Genomic DNA, 24,193 nt, shown 5'->3' on the forward strand with positions numbered 1-24,193 from the left:
CTATTAAATCTTTTAAACCAGAATATAATAGAATAATATACTTTTTAATTATCTGGCTGGGACAATATTCCCGCTATGCCCTATTAGAAAGCATCTATTTTTATTTAGATTAATTTTTATAAGTTAAAGTACCTCAGTAAAGGCATAGTTTAAAAGCTATAAAAAAATTATTAGAATACTATTATTTTTTTAGTAGTAAATTTAATCTTTCCAGACTTTTTCCTTTTTTAGGCGCCTTTTAGAAGGAAAGTTAATAGCAGAGTAATTAAAAAATAATTCTTAATAAAATACTAATAAAAATTACAGAATCCTAAAAAAACTTGGATCTTACAGTATATAATTAGGATCGGCTATTTAAAAATATTAAATACTTATTAAAAATCTATTAAAACACTACCTTAAGATATAACATATCTAAAAAACTTAATATAGTCTTAGAAAAAAGTATATTTTAACAGTTTAATATAAAAATCTGCTTTTTATAAGCGTTCCAATACCTAATATAAATAAAAAGTATAAAAGAAATAGTTCTTAGAAAAAATAAAAATATCATTTAAATAAATAATACAAAAAAAATCTAGAATATTATAAAAAGCCAGATAGATATAGTATTAAAATATAGCTGGGGTATTAGTTAAGCCAAACAGTATAACTAGATATTTAAAATATTTATAACAGATTTAAAAAGCTGTTTTCTATTTATCCCCTTACTTAATATAAATTTAATAATAAGTATTTTAAATATTTAGTTTTAGAAAGTACTGGACTTCTGTAATTCTATCTAAGATCTTTAAAATTAAAGATAAAGGGTAATAATTTTTAACTAAAATCTTATTAAGTCCCCTATAGTCTATATATAATTAAAAACCTCTATTCTTTTTTGGTATAAAAAAAATAGAAGCCCCTACAGGGCTTTTTAAAAATCAAATCCGCCCTAGCCGGAGGTTCTTGTTAATATAACAATAAAAAAACTAAAGTTCTATTTAAAAAAAAGAGTAAATAGATCTATACAGCAGGATTTTATCCTTTTTTAGATTAATAGTATAATTAAAGAGGCTATAAAAGGGAAGTTATTATAAACAGCTTAAAAAAATATATTAGAAAAATCATAGAATTCTAAAAATATTATTACTTGGTTAATAGGTTTTTCTGGACTTTCTATAGGATTTTTATTATTAGATAACTAGATATTTTTAGAAAGTTTTATTATAGTATAGATATAGGTAAGGTTTTAGCAAGCTTATATAAATTTATAAAAGATTAAGACCTTTAATACTTAGATCTTATACTACTATTAATAATTCCATATAAATAGATAAATATATAGGTCCCTTAAAATAGTTATAGAAAGTAAAATAAGGCTTTTAAAAAGTCCTAAATCTTAGTTAATAGCTATATAAAATCTTATAAAAAACTGTATAGTCCCTTTTAAATTAGTAGTAGTAATAGGAATCTTCTATATACTATAAGTAGGTAAGGCGAGGTGATTAATAGTAATAATTAATAAAACTATAAAATAAGCTGCATCTAAATAAAACTGTAAAATAAATTAATAGCTAATTAGATTAACTTTAGTATATAAGTCCAAATCCGCATAGGTTTTAAAAGTATTTTAAAAGAGAATAGGTATAGTAAAATAAGTAACAGTCCCTACTTCAGACTATTTAGTTAAAAATATAGAAATTTTTTTAACTAGAATCTTTTTTTTATTAGTTCTTCTTTAGTTCCACCTCAGCCCTTCTAAAAATAATAATTTAAAAAATAAAATTTACTATTATATATATAGCAACAGAGTGTTTCCCCCTTATAGTTTTTTCTATTTTAATAGGATTTTAATAAAAAAGACTTATAGTCTTGTTATAAGAATCTTAGTTTTTTAAAGTCTTTATTAGAATAGCTTTAAATATCTAACTTTTATTTTCTTTTACAAATCAGTATATTCTAGTAATAAGTAGTAATAGATACCATCTTTTTAAATTTCCAGTAGTTTTAATATATATTTATATATATATCGACTAAGCTCCGGTACTAACTTAGAAAAAAAAAATAAAGTATATTTATTTTCTTATTTTAGCTTAAAGTATTATTCTAAAGTATCTAAATAGAAGTAGAACTCTTTTAGGTTTTAATATTTTTACTAATAGGCCTGTTTAAGCTGTCCTATAATATCAGATTATAAAATAACTATATTTTAAATAAGAAAAAAAGTTTATTAAATAAAATAATCCTATAATTCTTTAGCTCTTCTACAGTCTTCCAGTGATTTTTTATTAATATATTAATACTACCTTTGCTGATAGGTAGAGTCTAGATAGCTAACTACAGCTAAAACTTTTTAATTCTTAGTTTAGTACTTCCAAAAAGCACCCTTAAACATATATTATAAATTATAAATCCATTCAGTTTTTTATTATAGGCTGAATTAAAAAGAGAATATAGAGATTTTTTTAAGTTTAATTTTTTTCTTTTCCTTTTCAGAGAATAAGATATAACTTATATAATATCAACTTATTCTTACTAAGGGTTTAATAGCTCTATATTTAGTTTATAGGATTTGGACCTGCTTTTTTAAATATTTTAACTATTCCAATCAGTAGACAGTAGCTTCTACTTTTTAAATATCTATTTATATAGAATAATTCTATTCTAAAGCAGATAAAGTGCTCTGGGGGGATTTTAGTAAAGATTTAGTAAAAAACATACTACTTTCCCTTAAATAATTAAAAGAATAAAAGGATTAGAAATTATTAGAAACTACTTAATACAGTAGATATATTAGTTAGATAAGGCAAAAGCAGTTAGAAATAGTCTCCTATTAATTATAAAACTAATCCTTAGGAATCCCCAATCCCCTAAGGATTTTAAGTGCTTATATATATTTTGGAAAAAAGGGGTCAGCTTTATACTAATATAAGAACCCGGATTAGAAGCCCGATAAATCAGTAACAATAGCAGTGTCGGAGTGGGGGGCTGGCGGCCGCATGCCACAGGTATTGTACAACATATATTATTAGCTGTCGGACGAAGTAGGTTGATATAAAATATAAAATAAATACTTTTTAGTATATTAAATTATATAGTATAAAATCCTATTTTTTTTAAAATAATATATTTTATATTTTTCTAATCTAGCTTCTTATTAGAGTGATATATACAGATATTTTATAGGCTTAATTATATTTAGTCACCCTTTTAATATAATAGGGCGGCTTATTAGGATTAATTAGTCTATTTTTTAGTATTTTATTATATATAGGCTATAGTATTTTAGGCCCAGTTTAAAGTATTATATATCTTTTATATAATTATATCTTTTTATTAGATAGGGCTGGAGGCAGCAATCTCCAGATCTGTATTTTAAACTATTTTCTAACTGTTTAGATTTAACTTATAACTATAGCTTAGGAAAAATAGTAAGAATCCTATAGCTATATTTATACAGCTGTTAATTACTAATTCTGTTAAAAACAGCAGATTTATCTAGTTTTTTTAATTATAGTTTATATAAGCTTTTAGATATGTTTTAATAGTACTATTTATATATTTTATTATTCTGTCTATTTAAAAATAATAGGCTGTAAATAATCTTTTAGTAATTTTTAGTAGGTTGTATACTCTTTTTTATATACAACTTATAAACTAAATATCTTAATTTAAAACTATAGTTTTTAAAGGGCTGTATTATCTAAAAACTGTTTTAACTAAAGCCTTAGCTGTAGCTTTAGCAGTAATTTTTTTTATTATATAAAATATTACTTTTTTTATTAGTCTGTCTGTAACTATTAAAATATTTATATATAACTTGCTTTTAGATAAGTTAGTAATAAAATCTATTATTAGTTTTTATTAGGGTTAATCTGGTATTAACAGCAGCTTTAGTAATTTATATTTTAATTCTTTTTATAGCTTTATATAACTACAGATATTATAATTTTAAATATATTTTTATATATTCTAAAATATATTAGGCCAGAAGTATATTCTGCTAAGAAAAAGATAGATCTATTTTTAACTGGAATATTTTATAATAAAAGGATTATAGTTGCTTTGGATAAGATCTATATAAAGTAGTTTATAGTTAGAAACCTACTATTTTTTTTAAAAGTATATTTAAGTTTTTTTTATTAAATATTTATTTAGAAAGACTTTTAGTTTTAGCTGGAGTAGAAATTTGTATATTTTTTTTATATAAGCTTTACTAGTTTTTAATAATTTATATCTGCTGTTAGAGTATAGGTCCAGCTGTTTTTAGCTTTATTTTCTAGTCCTAGCAGTTTTATAATAGTTTGCTGTATCTGTTTTAGAAAGTCTTTATCTAGTTTTATATTATATTTTTATAACTGTACTAAGGCTGCAGTAAGTAAACTAGTTTTTGGTTTTAGATCTTTTTTTAGTATTCTGTTAAAAATCTGTATTATATAGGATAATATTTTAAAATCTTGTTTATCAGGTATATTCTGTTTTTATTATAAAAGGGTATCTGCTTACTTGTTTTTTATTTTTTTTTAATAAACTAGTTTAAAGTTAAATCTGCTTAAGATTAAGCTTTATTATATATATCTTTTTATAAGTTTATATAGTTTAAAGAAGTATTTTAAGTTCTTATAATTAGTAACTACTGTAAACTCTAATACTAAATATAACTTAGTATTCTAAGCTTTTAGATATTATATAACTGCTAGTAGTTTTTTATTATAAATCTTATAATTACACTCAGCTAGTATATTCTATTTAAAAAAGTAGGTATAAAAATACAGCTTTTTATTTTTATTTATTTAAAAAAGTATTTTTTTTATATTATAGTTTAAAAAGTCTGTTTCTACTACTGTTGTATATTTAGAATTAAAAAAATAGAAAATAGGCTTAATTATAAACTTTTTTTTTAATATTTAAAAACTGGTCTTATACTTTTAGGTCTATTAAAAAAGCTGATTTTTTTTAATTAGATTTATAAGTAGTTGTACAGTGGCTGAGAATCTAAAGATAAATTTACAGTAAAAGTTTATAAATTTTAAAAAGCTTTAGACAGCTTTTACTAATTTAGAACTTTTTTATAAAATAATTATTTTAATTTTTTTAGAATCTATCTTAATATCTTGCCCTGTATATATAATAAATCTAAAATAAAAAGTTTTCTTTCTTTTAAACTTATACTTTTTAATATCTAAGAATAAGCCGGCTTTTTTTAGTTTTTATAATACTTTTTATATATATTTACAGTGCTTTTTAATATCCCTATCTATATAGATTAATATATTATTAATATAGGCTGAATAGAATTTATTAAGGTATTTATATAGTATCCAGTTAATATACTTTTAAAAGATACTTAGAGTATTTGCTAGTCTAAAGGGTGTTACTAGCTATTTATATAGCCTATACTATATATAAAAAACTGTTATCTATTCTTAACCCTCTGTAATACAGATTTTATAAAAGGCAGATAAAACATCTAGTTTAGTAAACTATTTTACTTTTTTAATTTGGTTTAGAATCTTATAAATTAGAAGAAGTAGGTAGCAGTTCTTTTTTATAATTATATTAAATATTTAGTAATCTATATAGAATCTTAATTTTTTTTCTAGCTTTTATATAAAAAGTACTGGGGCTGCTGCTAAGAAGTAACTAACTTATATAAAGTTTTTTTCCAGTAGTTTAGTTAGTTTAGATTATAAAACTATTAGTTTTTTTTAGAATATATTATAAAGAGGGCCCTATAAAACTTCTGGCTTTTTTTTATTTTAATATATAAGTTTGATTTTATAGTTAATACTCTTTCCCCAGTATAGCAGTAGTTTCTCTGTATTTTCTAATTAGAAAAAAAGTAGAAAATCCTAATAGTATTTAAAAAGTATTATATATAGATTAACTGCCTTTTTAGTTTAAAGTATTTTTTAAATATTAGTAAATAAAACTGTAAATACTTTTATACTTTTATTAGATCTTTTCTACAGATAGTTTTTAAGTTCTGTTTTTATAATTAGCTAAAGTTTTAGATTTATATATTATAAATATAGTAGATCTCTTAGTTTTATTTTAATTATATATAAGAATACTTATTCTTAGCCTGGTTTTAATATTTTATTATAGCAGGACAGCCAGCTCTTTCCTAGGATTAAGTTATATCTAAGATTGTTAGGTATTATATAAAAGTATGCTTTTTTTTCTATATAGAATTCTATATTTATTCTTACTTATATAATAGAGTGGATTAGTATTTTATTACCTAAAATCCCTTATACCAGCCTTAGATTAATACTAATAATTAATAGGTTATTTACTTTAGCAAATATCTTACTTATAATACTATAGATTAGATATTCTAAATTAATAAAAATATAAGCAGTTGCAGTAAGATCTAAAATAGTCTTTATTAAAAAAAAATATATAACTATATATTTTTTTTTAAAACTTTTCTACTTTCTTTTAATTTTGTCTAATAATTTTTATTTAGATATATAATTTTATACTAGACTTTCTTTTTTTTTAAATCAGAGTTTTTATTTAAGAAGGTGTACTGTTTTTTTTATTACTAAAAGGTAGATATAGCAGCAGCTATACTTATTAATTATATAATAGGTTTTAAAAAATATTAGCAAATAAAATATTTATTCTATTTATAATAAAAGCAGTAATCTATTTTATATTTTTTTAGTATTTTACTGGATATTATTTATTAAGCCTGTTTCTAAGAATTGTTAGTAGTTATATAAAAATAGGATTTTTTTTACTATATAACAGCTATTTAAATAGGTTTTTACTTTATTAGTTTAGAGCTTGGTTTATATTATACTAGTATAGTCTTAGTATAACTTTTTTTAAAAAAAATATTTTATTAAAATTATAATTTATACAGTATAGTTAGTTATAATAATCTTTATATATAGACTTTTAAAAAATTCCAACTAATCTTTTAATAAGCCTTTAGTTTACTACAGTATTTAGTATAGTTTTTTTTTATTTATCCAACTAATTATACCCCCCTGCTTATAGCAGAGCTTTATTAAAGTTATTTAAAAATTCTTTTAATTCTATTTTTTTTTATTTTATTATATTTACCCGGTTTAGGGCTTTTTATTATATATTAGAATTTCTAAACATCTTATCTATTACTATAAGTATATTTTTAAATTATACTATTTTAGTATTTTAGAATTTAATTTAAAAAAGTATCTGCTGTACTACCTATCTGTATAATTAACTATAAATATAAAAAACTTATTCTAGTCTGATAAAATAGTAATTTCTGTTAATTATAAGTTTTATATATATATTTAATTTAAATAGTTTGTAGTTGTATTTGTTTTTTTTATTAAATAATTTTATATTAAAATATTAAAAATAGGATTTATAATTTAGCTTATATAATTACTATAGGGGGTTTTTCTTTAGTTTACTATTAATAGTAGGGGTTATATTATAACTCTGTAATTTATTTATCTGCTTTTTAAAAGCAGGTTTTTGTTTTACTATTTCTATACAAAGGCTGATTAGCTTCTATAAAAGGAGTTATATATTATTATATATAGCTGTAGATACTGCAGTCAGCTACAGTTCTTTTTAATTTATTTATTTTATTATTCTAATAATTCTTTTAGTTTTATTTTATTTTATTTATATGCCTAGTCGGGCTCTGTCTAGGGCTTTTTAATAAGCTATTTTTAATATTATAGAATAGATGGATTATACTAATCAAAACATACCTTAAAATACAAAGAAATAGCTGAGGAGCTATTTTATCTGTTTGTATAAAATTTTTTTATATATACACTAAGCTAGTGCTAGTTTAGTACTTGGTATACAAGGCCTCAGGTGTCAATTGGTGCCTGAAGCCGAGCTCTATAACAGGGCCTTGGTCCCATAACACTTTAGTATTATTTTCTAATTTATCTAACTATTTAGTATTATCCCAAGCGGCCTCTATAGACTGTATATTTTAAAATTAAATAATATAACTAGTTTTAGTAGTACTAATTCCAGTAATTTAAACATTTTTAGTAGTCTCTGCATTTAAAAGGGCAGTATAAATATAAGTATTTACTGCTTCTGTTAGCAGGGCTTTTAAAAATCAGTTATTATTAATATTCTAATCTAAAGTTGGTGCGGTGCTAATTTAAACACAGTTAGATTTCTTTTTAAAGTATAAAACTGTTTTTTTAAAGTCTGGCAGCAGGTGGCCTGCAGCTACTTCTGCCCACAACCTATTTAAAAGGCCGCTCGGCGGTTGTACCTCCAATTTAGATCGGAGGGCTTGGATTTCCTTATACAGACTTCTATTCTAGGCTTATAGCTCTTTTTAGTTGTATTTTACTTCCTTTAGTTCCGCCCTAATAGCTTAGATTAATGCAGTTTGCTTCTTAATAGTATGTTATAGATATTTAATAATCTATTAGATTTTCTTTATAGTCACCCTGGGTGTGTTGGGGCCGGCAGTATATAATTTAATTATTAAAAAGTTTACCTAGTCCTGGTAGTTATCTGCGCGTGTCTGTCTCCGTATCTTATACATAGTTATTAATTCAGAGTTTTCCAGCGTGTTGTTCCCTATTAGTCCCGGTATGGTTATATTTCCAAGGGGCTTGGAAGCACCCGCGGGTGGGTCCACTATTACAATAATTCCCACTCAGCACACAACAATTGTTTTATATTGTATTAATATCAACCAGCAATCCCTCAGCGTACAGGGCTTCCCTAGATTCCCTCAGTCCCAGTCGGGCCGCAGCGATGCCTCAAGACCTATGAAGGCATACGATCAGTGATTCTAGTGCACCCCGGAAGCCTGACTCCCTCGGGAACCCTGTGGCCCTAATTTCTTTCCCGGGTTTTCCAGAACACCCCAAGTGGACCGGCACATTACTGTTGAACCTTGAAGAAATCGGGCAAGGCCAAGCCCGAGTACGAACGTCCATTTTAGGAATAGCCACTCGGTCGTTGCTTGACTCGGGGCTCCACCATCCGATACTCCTTTCCGAACTACGTCATTCACTGAAATGGATGGTGTGTGCCACGTCCTGGCTAGAAAACTGAGGTATATAATGATCATTCGGACCGGAGAATTCTTTAACACTCACTTCATTCCTCACACTCCTTCTCATACCTCTGGAGGACTTTACATTAGGGGCCATGACGAACTTTTCCATTTGCTCTCCTGCGGCTATACAGGCCCCGACCGTGTACGGGGCTGAAATTCTTTCTCTTTCAGCGGCTTGGGTCACCAATTACACCGACTACATCCCGTACAGCTTCAACTACAACGGAGGCACTGTTAACCTGGAAAATGCCAAATTCTGCAACATCACTGTGAAGTACACTCATCCTGGCTATGAGGATAACATCACCGTCGAGACCTGGCTTCCAGAAACGGAGAACTGGAACGGCCGCCTGCAGGCAACTGGAGGTGGCGGATGGGCTGCTGGCCGGTTTGTGCTGTCGGAGTTCTTCATGGGAGGTGCACTTGGAGAAGGCTTTGCCACGACCACGACTGATGCTGGACTGGGCAAGGATACTACAGGACCCGGTGAATGGGCGCTCACCAGCCCGGGCAACGTTGATTGGGTAGCGGTGGAAAACTTTGGATCCCGGGCATACAATGACCAAGCTATCATTGGAAAGAGCCTGGTGAACAGCTTCTACGGTCGTGCCCCCGAGTACTCGTACTGGAGCGGTTGCTCGCAAGGAGGCAGGCAGGGAATGATGATCGCCGAGCGTTATCCCACCGCATATGACGGTATTGCCGCCTCTGCCCCGGCCCAATCCTACACCAAGTTTACCTCCTCGCTCTACTATCCCCTCTTGCTGCGGAACTGGCACAATGTGAACCCGCTGGTCTGCGAACTGAACTTCCTGACAGGTGAAGCCATTGCCCACTGTGATCCTCTGGATGGTGTGGTGGATGGGCTCATATCCAATATGACTGCCTGTAACTACGACCCCTACACCGCCGTGAACAAGACCTTCACCTGCGACTCCTTAAACCGTACGATCACACTCAGCCAGGGCGCTGCGCTCATCGCCGATGCCGCCTGGTCGGGCGCGCACGCCACCGACGGCCGCCAGCTCTGGTATGGATACAACCCCGGGTCCGACATCGGTAGTAACTTCGGTGTTCAACCGGGATACAATGGATCATCGAGCAACAACGCCAAGGACGTGTGGTTTAATCTATTCGTCGCTAAGAATGCCAGCTTTAACACAAATGACATGAGCCACGAGGAGTACCAGGAATTTTTCAACCTGATGACTTCAGAGTATGGCAGCTCCTGGGATGCAGACGATGCGAACTTGCATGCTTTCAAGAATGTTGGAGGCAAGCTTCTCACCTACCATGGCATGGTACGTCTCTTTCCCTTTTAATCTTCTCCATGTGCTGCCGAAACCCTTGACGACCATAGCTAACACACCGCGCGTTTGCCGAACAGGCCGATCAGAGTATCCCCACCAAGGGTACCGAATACCTCTACGACAAGGCGCGGGTGCTCTTCCCGGACATTCAGGACTTCTGGCGCTTTTTCGAGTCGCCGGGTCTGGGTCACTGCGCTGGCGGCCTCGGCGGCCAGCCGACCACCGTCCTCAAGGCACTCCAGCGTTGGGTCGAAAATGGCACCGCCCCGGACACCTTGCCCGTGGAGTACCCGTCGCTCGGAAACGGTCTCCAGCGTAACCTGTGCCCATATCCTTCCCAGATTGAGTATATTGGCGGCAATATCACTCTGGCTGAGAGCTTCCGTTGCACGTAAGCAATGCGGAAGTTGATACGTGCACTGAAGTTATCGTGACTCGTCCGCACCATGGGCTTTAGATGGCTTTTTCAATTCTTGCATTCCTTCACCTATATAGATAGTTTTCGCTTCATGTACAAAGTGCTTGATTTTGTACCCATTTTAGCTAGACCCAAATATTATACAATTTCTGGGCAGTATCACACTTTTTACAAGACTGTGTCAGAATAAAGACAAAGCTAAGAAAGAAAAGGAAAGAAGAAAAAGAGGGGAAAACGGGTCAAAATTGACTATGGGTCTACATCCTGCTACGTGGCGGCCTCCCTCAGACCGCTTGTTTTTGCGAGGATCTTCTGTTTCGCTATCAGAAGGTAAAGAGAAACAATCATGGATTACAAGTAAGCAAGCCGGTAAAATAACACAAAAATCACGGGGTGACAACGTATTCAGCGAATTCACTGATAACATAGAAATATGTACTACACATGTATAGTGTATACATTACCTCGGCACGGGTCTAGGGTCCTGCAGGGTTACTTCAGGGACTCAAGACGATCTTCGACACCATCCACTTTTGTCTGCCTGCTCCGAGAAAAGGAAGTTCCTGTTGACACAATCGTTCCGATGATTGGCCGTGGTGTTGATCGGCTAGCCCTACATGGGCTGGTGTGGCGGTCAGAAGCCAGAACAGTTGGGTCAATAGCATCTTCCTATTCATATAATTCCCCAAACAATGTCATTAGACGATTGGAGTGGGGGCATGTTGCAGAATTTTAGGTTTTCAGCATGAACGCCACCTCAGGTCCCAACTGTTAGCCTAGGTTAGTTAGTCCCTGTGGGGTAGAAGGAAAAGTACTTACCCGTACCACTTCAGATCAAAACTATTTTAGAATTAGAATTAGAAGAAAGTGGATTCCTTACAGATTCTAGTTCAAGGATTCACGGAATACAACTTAGTTTAATAAGTATTTACTACTTAACAGGAAATCCAGCGACAGTGCCCTATTAGGCAACTCTCCTGTATCTAGTTTCGGCCCTTACTAGACTTGTTTTACAAGTTTCTCCGAGATTTCTCCTAGAACCCCTAATCAAAATCCATGCGAGCTTGTTGATAATTTATAAACATAGTCTTTTTAGTGGAGTATCATAATATTATTTACAGTCCATGTCTGAATTTACATCGCTGTTCCGCCTATATAATAGCAAACATCGTATCTGCGTAGCTCTGTTGCTTTTTTTGCTCGGATAATCACTTTTCTCCCCAGACAACACGTGTCATCACGTCCTTATGAAACCATGAGAGTTGTTCCGCTATGCACGATTCTCACATCAAGCGTGTTCAGTCTCGGGGCTCTTATCTGTCTTGTTATTGTGGGCTTAGCATGCACCAGCCGCGGAGGCCCAAAACTCCGGGCATTAGACTTTCTCCAGGTGAGCCTATTTCTCTTCCTGTTCGGCCAAGCCTGTCAATTTCTCGACCGGTGTATGCTAATGTACTGGGTGCTGGTTTTTTCGGATTCAAGATCAATACCTATAACCTGACGGAGAACAACAGCACCAACGGTGGGGTAATCTGGGAGGCCTTGGTGACGGCTCGTCACAGGGGAAAATTAGCGGACTGGTACTCGATCGGCATGCTGGGATACTGCGCCGGCGACGAGGGGAACAAAACAGCACACACCTGCATCAAGCCCCGGCCGGGCTACTGGTTCGACCTCTTAGCCATCGGCGGGACCGACGATAAAGCGGAGGAAAAGCTCCCGTCGTCCCTGCGCCGCTCAATGGGCAGGTATAAGAACAGCACCCAGTGGATGCAGATTCTGTACATCCTGGCCACCGGCCTCACAACGGTCCAGTTGCTGGGTGCTGTGGTGTCCGTGATCCGCAGCGGCAACGGTGCTGTCACTGTCCACGGCTGGCTGCTGTCTGGCATCGCCTTTCTCTTCACGCTGGTGGCCGCCGCACTGATAACAGTCAACTTTGTGTTGCTGCGGGGTATTATCGCGACAGAGCTGAAATTACTGGGCTTGACAGCTATATGGGGTGTCCCGGTGTTTATAGTACTATGGCTCGGGCTCGCTCTGTCGTTTGTTACCTTGATCGGCTGGACGCTGATCGCGTGTTGTTGTCAAGGGGACCGGCGTCAGGCCCCCGGAGGTGGGTATGCGCCTGCTGAGACAATTGCAACACCCCTTCTTCATCCTTCAGTACAACCTCAGCAGTATTCTCTCCGTCCCATGGCTCCTGCCTCGCCGGGTACCGCCTACGAGCCTTATCGCCACGGATAGAGAGTACGAAGCGCCCTGTCGGAGTAAGGCAACTAGCCTACTAGAAACTTACAGTCGGATGGATGGAAGGATGATCTCATTTAACGTGACCCCTTGCCAAGGCAATATTCAGGCTACTACCACTATAAATACCTCTTTAATGAATATTCATCCTGTACCACTTTCTAAACAACCCTAGGGTCTTGTCAGGGCTTGCTGTGGCCTTTTAGCTGTTGATACTGATCAACTACTTTCATAGCGCGCAGTTTTAGAATGCGGAGATACTTCCGCAGAATCTAAAACAGCTTCAACAGTTTGGGCACGAGAAGTATTAATGATTGTACTTCTCCCCTTCTCACCAGATTCTTCCAGTAGGGTTAACATGTTATTGAGCGTGTCGCCGATTTTTCCCGAAGTTCTCGATGTAAATCCCAGTCTGTATTTGTATCAGGAGATACGCTCAATTTTTTAAACAGACTCTGTACAGCTTTCTTGTGTATTGAGCTAGTAATATACTATTGATCTCGGAAAACATACGAAATCGCAGTCAAAAAGCATAAAAAAAATAGAGGATAAGAAAGAATACTGCACCAGCCCGGTATTTTCCAGTGATATTATCTCAGAGCAGTAGTCGTTGAAACTAACACTGGCCTGTTAATTGCTTATAAAGGTTGTAGTCTACTTTGGGAAATGTAGAGATATCTTTGGCTTGGAGACAAAGACTAAGACTGGTCTTGTTTATACTGTTAAAAAGGTATCGTTCAGGTCAAAGGTCACTAAAGTATTTACTTTTTATCAATACCATGTCCGGTTAATTATAGTGTACTCGGTTGTCTGTCCCGCATGTCGACTGAATTGAGTATCTGGAAGAATTCTATAACACTCTGCGAGGTAAGACAGTCACCGGGCTATTACTGTCTCAAGTAATTTGTCGAGTGTGTTCAGTAATATAATCAGCCGGTAGGCCCCTGGGAGCGAGTAATCCGATTGCCCGTTTCCGTAGTACCACGATACAGGCACTTCTCCATTTCTGGGGATGGTATCCTAAATCAATCGACGGCGCGAAGATTCGAGTGATGCGAGGCTTACAGTTGATCTCAGAATCGCCTTGACCAACAAACACATCAAGACTATTTCCGGGGCTATGAATGATTCCTAGAGTATCAATATCGCTACTTGTAGGAACCACGGTCAGAACGATTATCCGCGAGTTTTCGAGGTACGAGTTAACGAGGACCCCAACAAGCTTGATGTCGTCTTCACTCTGGTATGAAGATCAGTTCAAGAAGATTCACGATTGCGAAATAGAGACTCGTATTTCCAACCAATTTTAAGCGGAAAAATCCGGGAGAGAAAGCTGGCGCGTTGAAGTCGGTAAAATATCCATGGAATCATCCCATGCATCCTACCAGGGGTACCCGCCAACAAAAAGCTATGCCTGGTCTCATTCCATTGTCGATGGGTCGATCGCGCTAAAGTAAGAACATAATGGGCAGGAAAGAAGATGGAGATTACTGTAAAAATATTGCCAATGCTATTGAAGTTAAACACCAATATTAAATAGATAAATACATGTGAAACCTGAGATATGGTTAAGAAGCCCCATCGCCAAGCCAGCCATAAATGAATAAAGACATCACCCCACCCAAGCAACCCGCATCCTTGCCCTAACGAACAGCCTTATTTCTGTGAGAACTCCATCTGCGGGGCCATTTGGTAACCTGCAAGATCCGGCCTCGTTCGTAATTCGGCTTCCTTTTCCTCTTGGACAAGGGCACAACAGCTACAGCAGAAAGTCACACAGCAGTCACCACAGCACGAACCCTCGATGCCATACTTCTGCCGCATTTCGCCTCGTTTGATGCATTGATAGATCCACTGCGCGTAGCCAAAAGATAGGAAAGTGAAGATCATGCACTGTACAAAGATTAGAATTCTTACAATACTTAGCCGTGTACGAGAGGCTTACATCACCGTTGACAGAGCTATAGCCCTCCAGCTTTGGATCTTGCACTCTTGCTTGTGTTTTGCCAAAGGCAAGACAGGGGAGACAGCAGCTGGTGAGACCTGTGCACAAAATCCTGGGTGTCAGTCGATCTGATATGCTTTTTCGACTCAAAAAAGAACAAGTGAAAACGTACATAGCGATGCTGGAGAACAACAATCGAAAAGAGAATAATTCCACTCTTTATTGTGGGTGACTTTCTGTATATCTTCCGAGTTGGCATGCTGGTAGGTAGGGGGCTCCGCGGGCCAGGGTCGGTATACTTTCTGTGTGTCTGCCATAGTGTATTGATTACAAAAAAAAATGGGTAAAGTGAAAACAGAATATGCTGGCAGTTCGCAAAAGATCAAGGATAGTATGGCGATATTTATAATGTGAAGGACCAACATGTGGTAGGGCAAGGAAGGCAAATCTGCGCCCCCTTGGCACTACGTGGGTACATACTCCAACGGGGCTCATAAAAGCTTGGCAAGGGGACTAGTCTCCACAGTAGAAAATAAGACGCTAATTTGGAAAAGGATATCCGCACTCGTATATGATACCATTAACTATGGGTCATGCATTGCTGGTGGGTCCACCTTGTCGGCCGAGTCTCAGAATATATGAAGATCTTTTGGTAGGTTAAGCTTTTTAACATGCTGCAGAAATTAATCTTGGGCCAGCGTTCAGTGCGTTCCTCGGGTTCAGGCACCTAGTTCAGCTTACCTCGTGGTCCACCTTCACGCCGAGACCCGGGCATATCTCCTGATGGTACCAGTAGACAATGCACTTGACCTTCAATCTATTGATCTTGCACTTCTAGAAAAAGCTTACCGAAGGGAAAAAATGGACAGCAAAAGGGGGGGATTAGCAAGTTCGAATGGTATTGTGATGCAACCTAAAACAGTTCTACCTTCAGTTGCTTGGTAGTCATGAGTATCGGCCACTCCGACCTTCTCTCTTGTAAAAAATCACTGGTTGCGAATGTATAATGTATTATCGCCTGAGTTTCACTGTCGGTCAGGCGTGGAGACGGCGGGACCTGATCGACTCTGAAAAATAGAATGGGCGCCTGTCCCTAACAAGATGGCAGTTTATTGATAATGGTTTCTAGGATTCAGGGGTTCACAATCGCTTGTGACATATAAGTACCCCCTATAATTGTTGAGATTTTCGTCGCCTTCAAACTTCACTCTTTACCGAGATTCCAATTCCCCAACTCGCAAGCAGACAAGATGAACTTCTTCGATTGGATTTTCACACCTTTCGGCAGAGCACCGACTCCAGAACAGCAAGAATATGTCTGGAATCCCGAGACTGTGACCATGCAACAACCAGCTGCTACCGAAGCTCCCAGCACGAAGATACCGGTATGAGATATTCCTTACTTAACAGCCATCGTGGCATCGATGTCGAGTGTACTGACCTGTATTAAAGACAATGACCCAAGAACCAGCAGCATTGAGCCTGCGAGGAGGTGGTGAAGCCGGAGAGGTCTGCTGTGGAGTGTAGGTTTTCCTTTGTGACCCTTCTCTTCGCCCAGCTATGGACCGTATATTGATTATCTTAGATGCTGCGGGCTCATGTGTTTTGAGTGTTGCTGTGGGGGTGGAGAATAGTGATCTTTTGGGGTTATGCTTTACAATCACGCCAATAGCGGCGGAGAGCTGGCCCACAAGTTCTGAATTCGGAAGCTGTTTGTCGGCGCTTATGAATAACCCTTGCGTTGCAAACTACAAACTGAGCATAACAATTATCATTGACTGAGACAAAATGTTTTTTGGTAGTGGTCAGTATGTGCAGTCCACATTAATTTGCGCCTGTGCTATAGCTATATGCTAGTAAGTATGAATATGCGTAATGCTACTTCATTGTTCATCAAACGCATGATCTAGCCAAGGGTCAAATGCAGTGTTTTGATTATAGAGTAATTTACCTTTCTGCCCGAACGGCCGATACGTAGATTATTCATTGAACGTCGGACTCAAAAACGGATGGGGCTTCCGAGGAGCCTGCAGTCCTACAACGTGAGAATGAGGCGATTTTTGTTCGCGCGGCGCCCTTCCGGAATCCACTTTTCTTATCAAACTCATTTAGGGTTTCGTGCTGCTGCGGCGTGCCGTAGTCCGTCCTTCCCGTGTCTGAATCAACTCCTAATTTTTGCTTATACCCTAGGGCTTCATCCTAGGCTCGTGTCAACGCCTTCCTGTATTGATTTCAATCTGTTTGATTCTGTGGCATACGAACTTGGATCCATCTATCACGCCTTATACCCGTACCCAAGCGCGTAAGACACACCGAAAGTCTCGCCTGAGCTGCCGCAACTGTAAGCGGCGAAGGATCAAGGTTGGTGGCTTGACTCCTGCCCTGACCTATGTGCAGCGCTGATCGACCTCCATCCAGTGTGATGAGATAAGACCACATTGCACCAATTGCGTACGCCACGCAGTTGAGTGCGATTACAGCCTCCCACCCAAGAACTCTGCTAGCTCAACGGAATGGAGTAGCCCCTCCAGCTCGGCAGTGTTGGAGCAAAGGGATGTTAGCTACACCTATATCACCTCCACTCCGACAAACTTCAAATCACCCATCCGCGCGTATAGCCGGCCGCACGCCTCGGCCCAACCGACACAGCAGCAACCCATCCCACCCTCGGACGAGATCGCCAAACGGCCCTTTCAGTTTACAGTGACCGACATGGCCCTCTTCCACCATGTCCTTACCTCCACCGAGCTGACCGCCATCCAGCCGCGTGCGCAGAAATAGCTCTGTCGACTAGGGTTCTCCCACCACTACGTTTTGCATATTCTCCTTGCATTGTCCGGCTTTAATCTCGTGCGAGAATCCAACGGCTTTCCCTGGAACCGCTATATAGGAACCCAGGAGGACTTCCTCGCCGAAGCCGATAGCCACCTCCATACCGCGGTGCAAGAAATCACCGCGTTAACCAGCCAGCTTAACTCTGAGAACGCGCCCGCCATATACACGTCTGCGGTGTTCATCTTCCTCTGCTCCCTCGCCAAGGGCCCTGAACCCGGGGAGTACCTCGCCTTCCGCGACGACGGCGAGTCAGGATACCTGGGGCTCTTCTTGGGCGTCCGGTCCATTTTGGAGTTTTGTCAGAATGAGTTGCCGATTGATGTTTGTTATCTCGGGAGAGGACGACCCAAGTCTCGACGCGGATGCAGAGAATGTGCCAGGGCAGGGCGGCATCCCCGCTACCAACGCAGCATCCGGCCCGACGGATATGACAGCCAATGCACCATGCTCCACGATCTTGTTTCCCCCAACATCCCCGAGACAGACCCGCGGTCCTCAAGCTACCACCGCATGCTCGGCCAGCTCCACTACAGCCTGCACGCCGTGCTCGGTCCCGGCCCCCGTGCGGCTGGCATGTCCCTCTTCCCGTTGATTTTCTCGTGGCTGGAACAGTTGCCAGACGACCTGGTGCAGGACCTGCAGTACCGGGAGCCGATCGCGCTCATTCTCTTTGCGTTTTTCGCGGTGCTGCTGAATCAGCTCGATCAGGCGTAGTTTATCCAGGGTTAGCCACAGCATATTGTAAGGGGGGTTTACTGCCATTTGGATCTCGCATATCAGCCGTTTATTCAGTGGCCGGTCGACCAGATGTTGGTGGGGGGTTTGGCGCATGTCGTTGAGACCGGAGAGAACTGGCCGTCCGTTATATAGAGACACGCTGGGGCGTTTGGAAGTGGATAATATTTAGACCAAAATTCTCGAAGGTTACAAGAATGAATGAAGATGTCTCCTTACTCAGATTCGACCTATGCAAAATTGAGATGCCGACTTCAGGCACCCTCGGGATGCCTTGCCTGACCCGATCCTGTACGAGCTCCTGCCCGCCTAAATTCAGCGGAAGCTCTCCACCGACGAAGTATTCCCACCCATGTAGTTCGCCTACACTATGTAGGGATATGAAATCCAATATTTCGTCTCGCTAGTCCCAACTACTTCACCGGCAGGGCGCGGGGAGTCGTCCCATTGTCCACCCAGGCTCTCAACGCATTGAACGTGGTGGGAATGCTGTGGTCGGCCTTTGTTTTTAAAGTCATGGTTATAAGTCTTGCTGTTCTCATACTGCCATTCGGGCATTGGGGATAGCCGAGCCATCTCTCAGGGCTTTCAGTTTCTTTGGGACTCATCTACTCCAGGTACTTACTGTGTAGGAAGGAGTGTCATGATTGCTCCATGTGGCAACTGGCGTTTCCGGAAAAGGATATTCGTGTTCGCATTTCACGTGCCAAGAATTGCCGCTCCACTTGGCCTGAAAAAAAGTACCGAAGAGAATTTTGCTGCCTGGACCAAGACCGACCGTTAGTCTAGAGAGCTGCCCCAAAATGTGGGTCGCATCGCCACTGATGAAGTGAAGTAGTATGCATCTCAATTGGTTTTCATGAGACATCGGAGCCATTAGTAGACTCCTGTATACCTACTCTTTCTTCTTGCTTCTTAAGCATCCTGGACCTTGAACGATCAATGCCTAGGCCCACGGAGTGAAGAATGTGTTGGCGTAGGCCAGGGTGGTATCGCTTAGTGTCACGTGATCGAGGGAAATCATGTTTACCACACGGAACAGCTCAATTCTTGTAACTAGCTTAACATAACAATCAATCAAGGAGTCATGAATCCTTCCTCTTTTAGCAAACTACGACAGAATGTATATACAGTAACCCCACCACGAGGTCTGACCTACTCGCCGATTATGGATCCAAACGGATGCCCGATGCATGAGTTTCACGGGATAAAAACCAATGCTGCACAGCCTGGGGACGAATGGCAGTCCCAAAATGACGAAATGCATAGCAGACTTACGACGGATAGACGACCCAGAGAATACTTGACGGAAAGAAAGTAGCGTTCGCCGAACACTAGAAAAAGATGCTCGGCTTAGGTCAAGTTCGTGTCCCAGAAAATATCTTTCCAGGGCCGGAAGCTCATTATCAAAACAAGTATTGTTGCTTTGATGGCCGCTATTGACGTGCGTCTCGTGTCTCCAAGAAACAAAATACTAGCTTAATTCCTCCCTTAGCTCCACAAGGGGAAGAGTGGCTCATATTTGGGCCTGGTAGACTAGAATCGGTAGTCAAGGTTACCAGAACGGGGCGCATGGTCTCATATAAGAGTCTACACGTCCTGCTCTTTTTTCGGAAAAAAGAAACCAATTTTCAATAGTCTTTAGGAATGTGGAAGATCGGCAGCTAAATTGAGATACCCAAGTTTCTTCAGGATGAATCAACTTGGGCGATTTGCATGGATCATTGGACCATGCGTCCTGACAACTGGCTCGCTCATATGCCTTATTATCGTTGCCCTGGGTTGCAGAGACGCTAACAAGGCCGAACGTTTATATTCCTTCCGTGTAAGTCGGTGCTTATTCTTAGAGTCAGATCTCACCAAGTCTCATATAATGGATTGCCAGTTCGAGCTCAAAAAACTGACAACTTCGCCTAACTCCGTGGTTAGCGCCGGACTCTGGAACTATTGCGCCGGCGATATTACCGCAGATAGTACCTATAGCACGACCTACTGCTCGACTCCCCAGGGCGGCTTCTGGTTTGACCCGGTCGATATTTGGGGTCTCAAAGGAGCCGATATGCGGTATGCTATGCCCAGCGAACTTCAAAGGGCGCTCAGCGTCTATCGCACTGCCTCACTAGGGATGGAGATCTCATATCTTCTCGCCATCTGCGCCAACATTTTAGGAATCGTAGTTGGTCTCCTAACCGGCTTCTGTCGCTTGGGAATCTGCTTTACGTGGCTGCTGACCGGCATATCGCTCCTATTCACAACGGCTGCCGCTGTTACTTCTACTACGCTCTTCTCCACTCTTGCAGGCGTACTCAAGCTCACCTTGAAGCCGTACGGCATTTACGGCCACCTGGGCAAGAACATATACGGAGCGACCTGGCTTGCGGTGGCCTTGTCTTTTCTAGCCACTATGGTCTGGCTGGTTGATTGTTGTTGTGCCCCCGGTAGAAATACACACCATTCGCAGGAAAGAAAGCCTCTGGCTGGCTTGGAGCATGATAAGTCTTACAATTACAACTCTCTTCCTGCGGCTGGAGTTCTGAAAACATCCTATCCACCTTCTCCACCTCCTCTCTTTCCTCCTTCGCAGGGTCCAGGGCTGCACCTGTACCCTATGAATCAAGTACCGCAGCATCGTGGACCATCTGGTACTTTTGAGCTGCATCGCCATGCCTGACCTCGTCTGCGTGGTCAAGCATGGTCTTGGGATAATTGGACGCGATGTATCATGAAAGAGTCTTTCATAAAATTGTCTCCGAAAACGAATCTAATACCCTGTTTGTTGGTTCTACAATACTTATAACTGAAAGACCAGGATGGGCACCCTCCCAAGCAGGAGATGAAAGAAGCTTTTCTGCTCAGCCGGTGATCCTTTTTCAAGTAATTAGGTAGAAGCTTTTGTCTAACTCCATGGCAACGTGCCCGAGCTATCGGATTTATCAGTTATTGACTCAAAATTGGCTCAACTGAAGGGAAAGGAAATTCATTCGATGCACCGACACAAAGCCCCGTGAAGCGGGACTAATATCTTATAAGTGTAGATCAGCTTGATAAAGCAGGGTAGTAAATCTTTTACCCTGCGTTGAACATATTCAATTGAGAAATCTGCGGGGAAGGCCACAATTTTCCCGCTGGGAATTGGCCTGGAGATGTACCTGTTGCCGTATTCAATCCTTAGTCCAGCACATCTCTCGTGTCCACGGTCACTGTGGTGCTCTTGAGGGTTTGGGCATATTCGTCGAATCAATTCCCAAATTTCATTATTATGCACGAAGACAGAGCTTAAAATCAAGACTCATCGTCACAGGACGTCCTTGCAGGAAGTTACTGACTAGGATCAACCCTCAGGGCGCTCTTTTGGCAGGAATGTACAGGCTGTCATTCTCTCTTTTCGAGTTAAATTAGAGTCCACCACAACGGAACAATAAGGAAGCCTTCATTGCCATGCCTTTATGCAATATGTCTTCCCCGACTAGTTCCGCCCCGTCCATGATGTGTTGAGACGACTACTCTCCCACACCTTTTGTGTATAGCGGCCCAAAATACAACTTGGTGAAAAGTCCTGCAAGGGCCAGTATCTGATGATCTCAGGCAGGTGTTCCACTACCATGAGGCGGAAGAGGAGAGAGAGAAAAAAAGAGGATAGGCGTACAGACACGGCAACATCACCGAACTAAGGAAGGTAATGAGCGAAGTAGTTCAATTATACTCTCACCGAGTGAATACTGTCTATTCCCTAAAACCAGTCCACAGAATGCATAGTTTTGATGGGAGCAAAGGCACAAGAACAAGAACAACTTTGCAGTTACCTTTCCGCCGGTAGCCAACGCGGAATGACGAAAAAAGTCAGAAGAAAAGATAGTAAGAGTTACAGGGGATTGTCTTTCCATGGGAGCGCATCACATTACTCTGGGTTCCAAAGAGAGGAAATACCGGCCTATAGATGAACATTGCGAAGCTATTCCCTGCCAGCGCATTTGTCGTGTATTTGGGATAGGCCTCAACGAGGAACGTGAAATTCCAAAGACGACGAGGTTTGTCCTGGCAAAATGATAACAAATATCAGCTGTTGTTTTGATACGGCACAGATGTGATCTTACTTAGCAGTGATTCTAAATACGATAAGTCAATATATACTCTGTCACATAGATGACGGTCTCGGTAGTGGAGGCAAGCCAATGAACATGTGGATATGCCGTCCACGCAAGTTCAACAGCCCGACGGTTACCAATGGCGCACTTGTTATCGCTGGTAAACAGTTAACGCAGCCGTGTTAGAACTCTTTCGAAATATTTGTTCACTTTCCCTCCGCACGCGAGAAAATCCAACACGCCCGGGATAATCCTCATTCCGGCTGATTGTCATCGGTTTGGCCAGTCCGCAGTTTATGGTTTTGCACCCGGCGCACGGACTTTCTTCATCAGAAGCCGTTCGACAGAGTAGCCACGATCATGCCCACCATGAGTCCCAGAGAGGTTAGTCTCACCTGCTACGAACTAAGATTGTAGATGTTTGAATACATCAGGGAGAAGGCCTCGAAGAAGACATACAGAATGCCGAGGAGAATAACTGAGAAGATACAGAGATTCAAATTCATTGGCTCGAGGACTAAAAGCAGATGGGCGATAGATTGACAGAGCCATTGTGCGGGCCAGGGACCTTTCATGTGGGTCGCCGGTCTGCTTTCGCAGCTAAACTATTATTCAGTCTCAGGATCCTTTGACATAATCGGATACTGAGCCGGCGCGATACTAAGCTGGCGGCAGTCTACTACTGCCTTACTAACTACCTTACTAGCTGCTTTCTGAAACTACTTAACTATTAAGAAAAAACTATGTATATCGATTTTCATTATTTTTCCAAAAGATATTTTACATAATTGTATTTTTTTTATTTCTATATATATTGTAGCAGGCTGGCTGGTATGCCCTATCTGGCTTAGGCCTAGGATAGAGTGGCTTAACCTGACTGTTATACCTTAACCTTAATCTGGCCATAACCTGGCGGTTAGGTTAAAATATAAAAGATTTTTAACTATACAGTTATAGTTAGGTTAAGATATAACTATTATTTTAACTGTTTATATCTATAGATTAGAAAATTAAATATAATAAATAGATTAATAACTATAGATTAATTTATAATATATATAATCCTTTTATATAAATAATATATAAAGTATAATATATTTTTAATTATAGTATAATAATATTTTTTAATTTTAGTATATTTATTTTATCTGCTTTATCTGCTTTATCTAGTTAATCTATTTTATTTAATTAATTTAATTAATTTATTTTATTTAATTAATCTGTTTTACCTGCTCTATCTAATCAACCTGTACTATATATTTTATCTAAAAAATATACTATACTTTGTAAAAGACTTTTATAAAGTTAAGTATAAAAAAAATTTTATTATTAAATATACTAATAATTTTATATTACTTTTTATACTGTTTAAAATAGTAATTATAATAGTATAAAAATTATAAAAACCGGGTTTTTATCTTTATCTGAATATATATAGTAACTAAAACTTAGATAAAACTAGTTTTTCTATTACAAATAATAATCTATCTTTAGAGTTATTTTTAAAATTATTTATATTTTAATTTTTATTAATATAAAAAATAGTAATTACCTTATCCTCCTTTTACTTTTTAGATATAAAAA

General features: G+C 38.4%; 7 protein-coding genes across 7 annotated transcripts; 5 read left to right on the plus strand and 2 right to left on the minus strand.

Moving 5' to 3' along the window:
- The first annotated feature begins 9,058 nt into the window (after positions 1 to 9,058).
- BO82DRAFT_355029 (feruloyl esterase) lies at positions 9,059 to 10,913 on the plus strand. The gene is made up of 2 exons (XM_025635335.1): positions 9,059 to 10,332; positions 10,419 to 10,913. The coding sequence occupies exons 1-2, from the start codon at positions 9,124 to 9,126 to the stop codon at positions 10,734 to 10,736; spliced, it is 1,527 nt and encodes a 508-aa protein (XP_025491257.1). The 5' UTR covers positions 9,059 to 9,123; the 3' UTR covers positions 10,737 to 10,913.
- A 1,074-nt stretch (positions 10,914 to 11,987) lies between these two features.
- On the plus strand, positions 11,988 to 13,139 carry BO82DRAFT_392736 (SUR7/PalI family protein). The gene is made up of 2 exons (XM_025638638.1): positions 11,988 to 12,149; positions 12,242 to 13,139. The coding sequence occupies exons 1-2, from the start codon at positions 12,015 to 12,017 to the stop codon at positions 13,004 to 13,006; spliced, it is 900 nt and encodes a 299-aa protein (XP_025491258.1). The 5' UTR covers positions 11,988 to 12,014; the 3' UTR covers positions 13,007 to 13,139.
- A 1,359-nt stretch (positions 13,140 to 14,498) lies between these two features.
- On the minus strand, positions 14,499 to 15,345 carry BO82DRAFT_337104 (PLAC8 family protein). Its single transcript, XM_025633381.1, has 3 exons — positions 15,127 to 15,345; positions 14,955 to 15,052; positions 14,499 to 14,902 (listed from the first exon to the last, which is right to left on the minus strand). The coding sequence occupies exons 1-3, from the start codon at positions 15,269 to 15,271 to the stop codon at positions 14,666 to 14,668; spliced, it is 480 nt and encodes a 159-aa protein (XP_025491259.1). The 5' UTR covers positions 15,272 to 15,345; the 3' UTR covers positions 14,499 to 14,665.
- Positions 15,346 to 16,204: 859 nt separating this feature from the next.
- On the plus strand, positions 16,205 to 16,481 carry BO82DRAFT_285009 (uncharacterized protein; the record flags this gene model as incomplete). Its single annotated transcript, XM_025631482.1, has 2 exons — positions 16,205 to 16,339; positions 16,407 to 16,481. 2 exons carry the CDS (start codon positions 16,205 to 16,207, stop codon positions 16,479 to 16,481), a joined length of 210 nt encoding a protein of 69 aa, XP_025491260.1.
- A 261-nt stretch (positions 16,482 to 16,742) lies between these two features.
- On the plus strand, positions 16,743 to 18,672 carry BO82DRAFT_384049 (Zn(II)2Cys6 transcription factor domain-containing protein; the record flags this gene model as incomplete). The annotated part of the gene is made up of 5 exons (XM_025638075.1): positions 16,743 to 16,758; positions 17,158 to 17,315; positions 17,373 to 17,684; positions 17,736 to 18,499; positions 18,536 to 18,672. The coding sequence occupies 5 exons, from the start codon at positions 16,743 to 16,745 to the stop codon at positions 18,657 to 18,659; spliced, it is 1,374 nt and encodes a 457-aa protein (XP_025491261.1). The 3' UTR covers positions 18,660 to 18,672.
- A 1,545-nt stretch (positions 18,673 to 20,217) lies between these two features.
- On the plus strand, positions 20,218 to 21,195 carry BO82DRAFT_392739 (SUR7/PalI family protein; the record flags this gene model as incomplete). The annotated part of the gene is made up of 2 exons (XM_025638639.1): positions 20,218 to 20,349; positions 20,410 to 21,195. The coding sequence occupies 2 exons, from the start codon at positions 20,218 to 20,220 to the stop codon at positions 21,193 to 21,195; spliced, it is 918 nt and encodes a 305-aa protein (XP_025491262.1).
- A 1,812-nt stretch (positions 21,196 to 23,007) lies between these two features.
- BO82DRAFT_285101 (putative MFS multidrug transporter) lies at positions 23,008 to 23,184 on the minus strand (the record flags this gene model as incomplete). Its single annotated transcript, XM_025631484.1, has 1 exon — positions 23,008 to 23,184. One exon carries the CDS (start codon positions 23,182 to 23,184, stop codon positions 23,008 to 23,010), a length of 177 nt encoding a protein of 58 aa, XP_025491263.1.
- Between the last annotated feature and the right edge of the window lie 1,009 nt (positions 23,185 to 24,193).

Source organism: Aspergillus uvarum, assembly GCF_003184745.1.
Source record: "Aspergillus uvarum CBS 121591 unplaced genomic scaffold BO82scaffold_32, whole genome shotgun sequence".
Classification (NCBI taxonomy): Eukaryota; Fungi; Ascomycota; class Eurotiomycetes; order Eurotiales; family Aspergillaceae; genus Aspergillus; species Aspergillus uvarum.

Coding starts and splice junctions, on each gene's coding strand:
- BO82DRAFT_355029 (XM_025635335.1), top strand. CDS start 9,124: ATGACGAACTTTTCCATTTGCTCTCCTGCGGCTATACAGGCCCCGACC. Junction 10,333..10,418: donor TTCTCACCTACCATGGCATG/GTACGTCTCTTT, acceptor TTTGCCGAACAG/GCCGATCAGAGTATCCCCAC.
- BO82DRAFT_392736 (XM_025638638.1), top strand. CDS start 12,015: ATGAGAGTTGTTCCGCTATGCACGATTCTCACATCAAGCGTGTTCAGT. Junction 12,150..12,241: donor GGGCATTAGACTTTCTCCAG/GTGAGCCTATTT, acceptor TTCGGATTCAAG/ATCAATACCTATAACCTGAC.
- BO82DRAFT_337104 (XM_025633381.1), bottom strand. CDS start 15,271: ATGGCAGACACACAGAAAGTATACCGACCCTGGCCCGCGGAGCCCCCT. Junction 15,053..15,126: donor TTGTTCTCCAGCATCGCTAT/GTACGTTTTCAC, acceptor TTTTGTGCACAG/GTCTCACCAGCTGCTGTCTC. Junction 14,903..14,954: donor ATAGCTCTGTCAACGGTGAT/GTAAGCCTCTCG, acceptor ATCTTTGTACAG/TGCATGATCTTCACTTTCCT.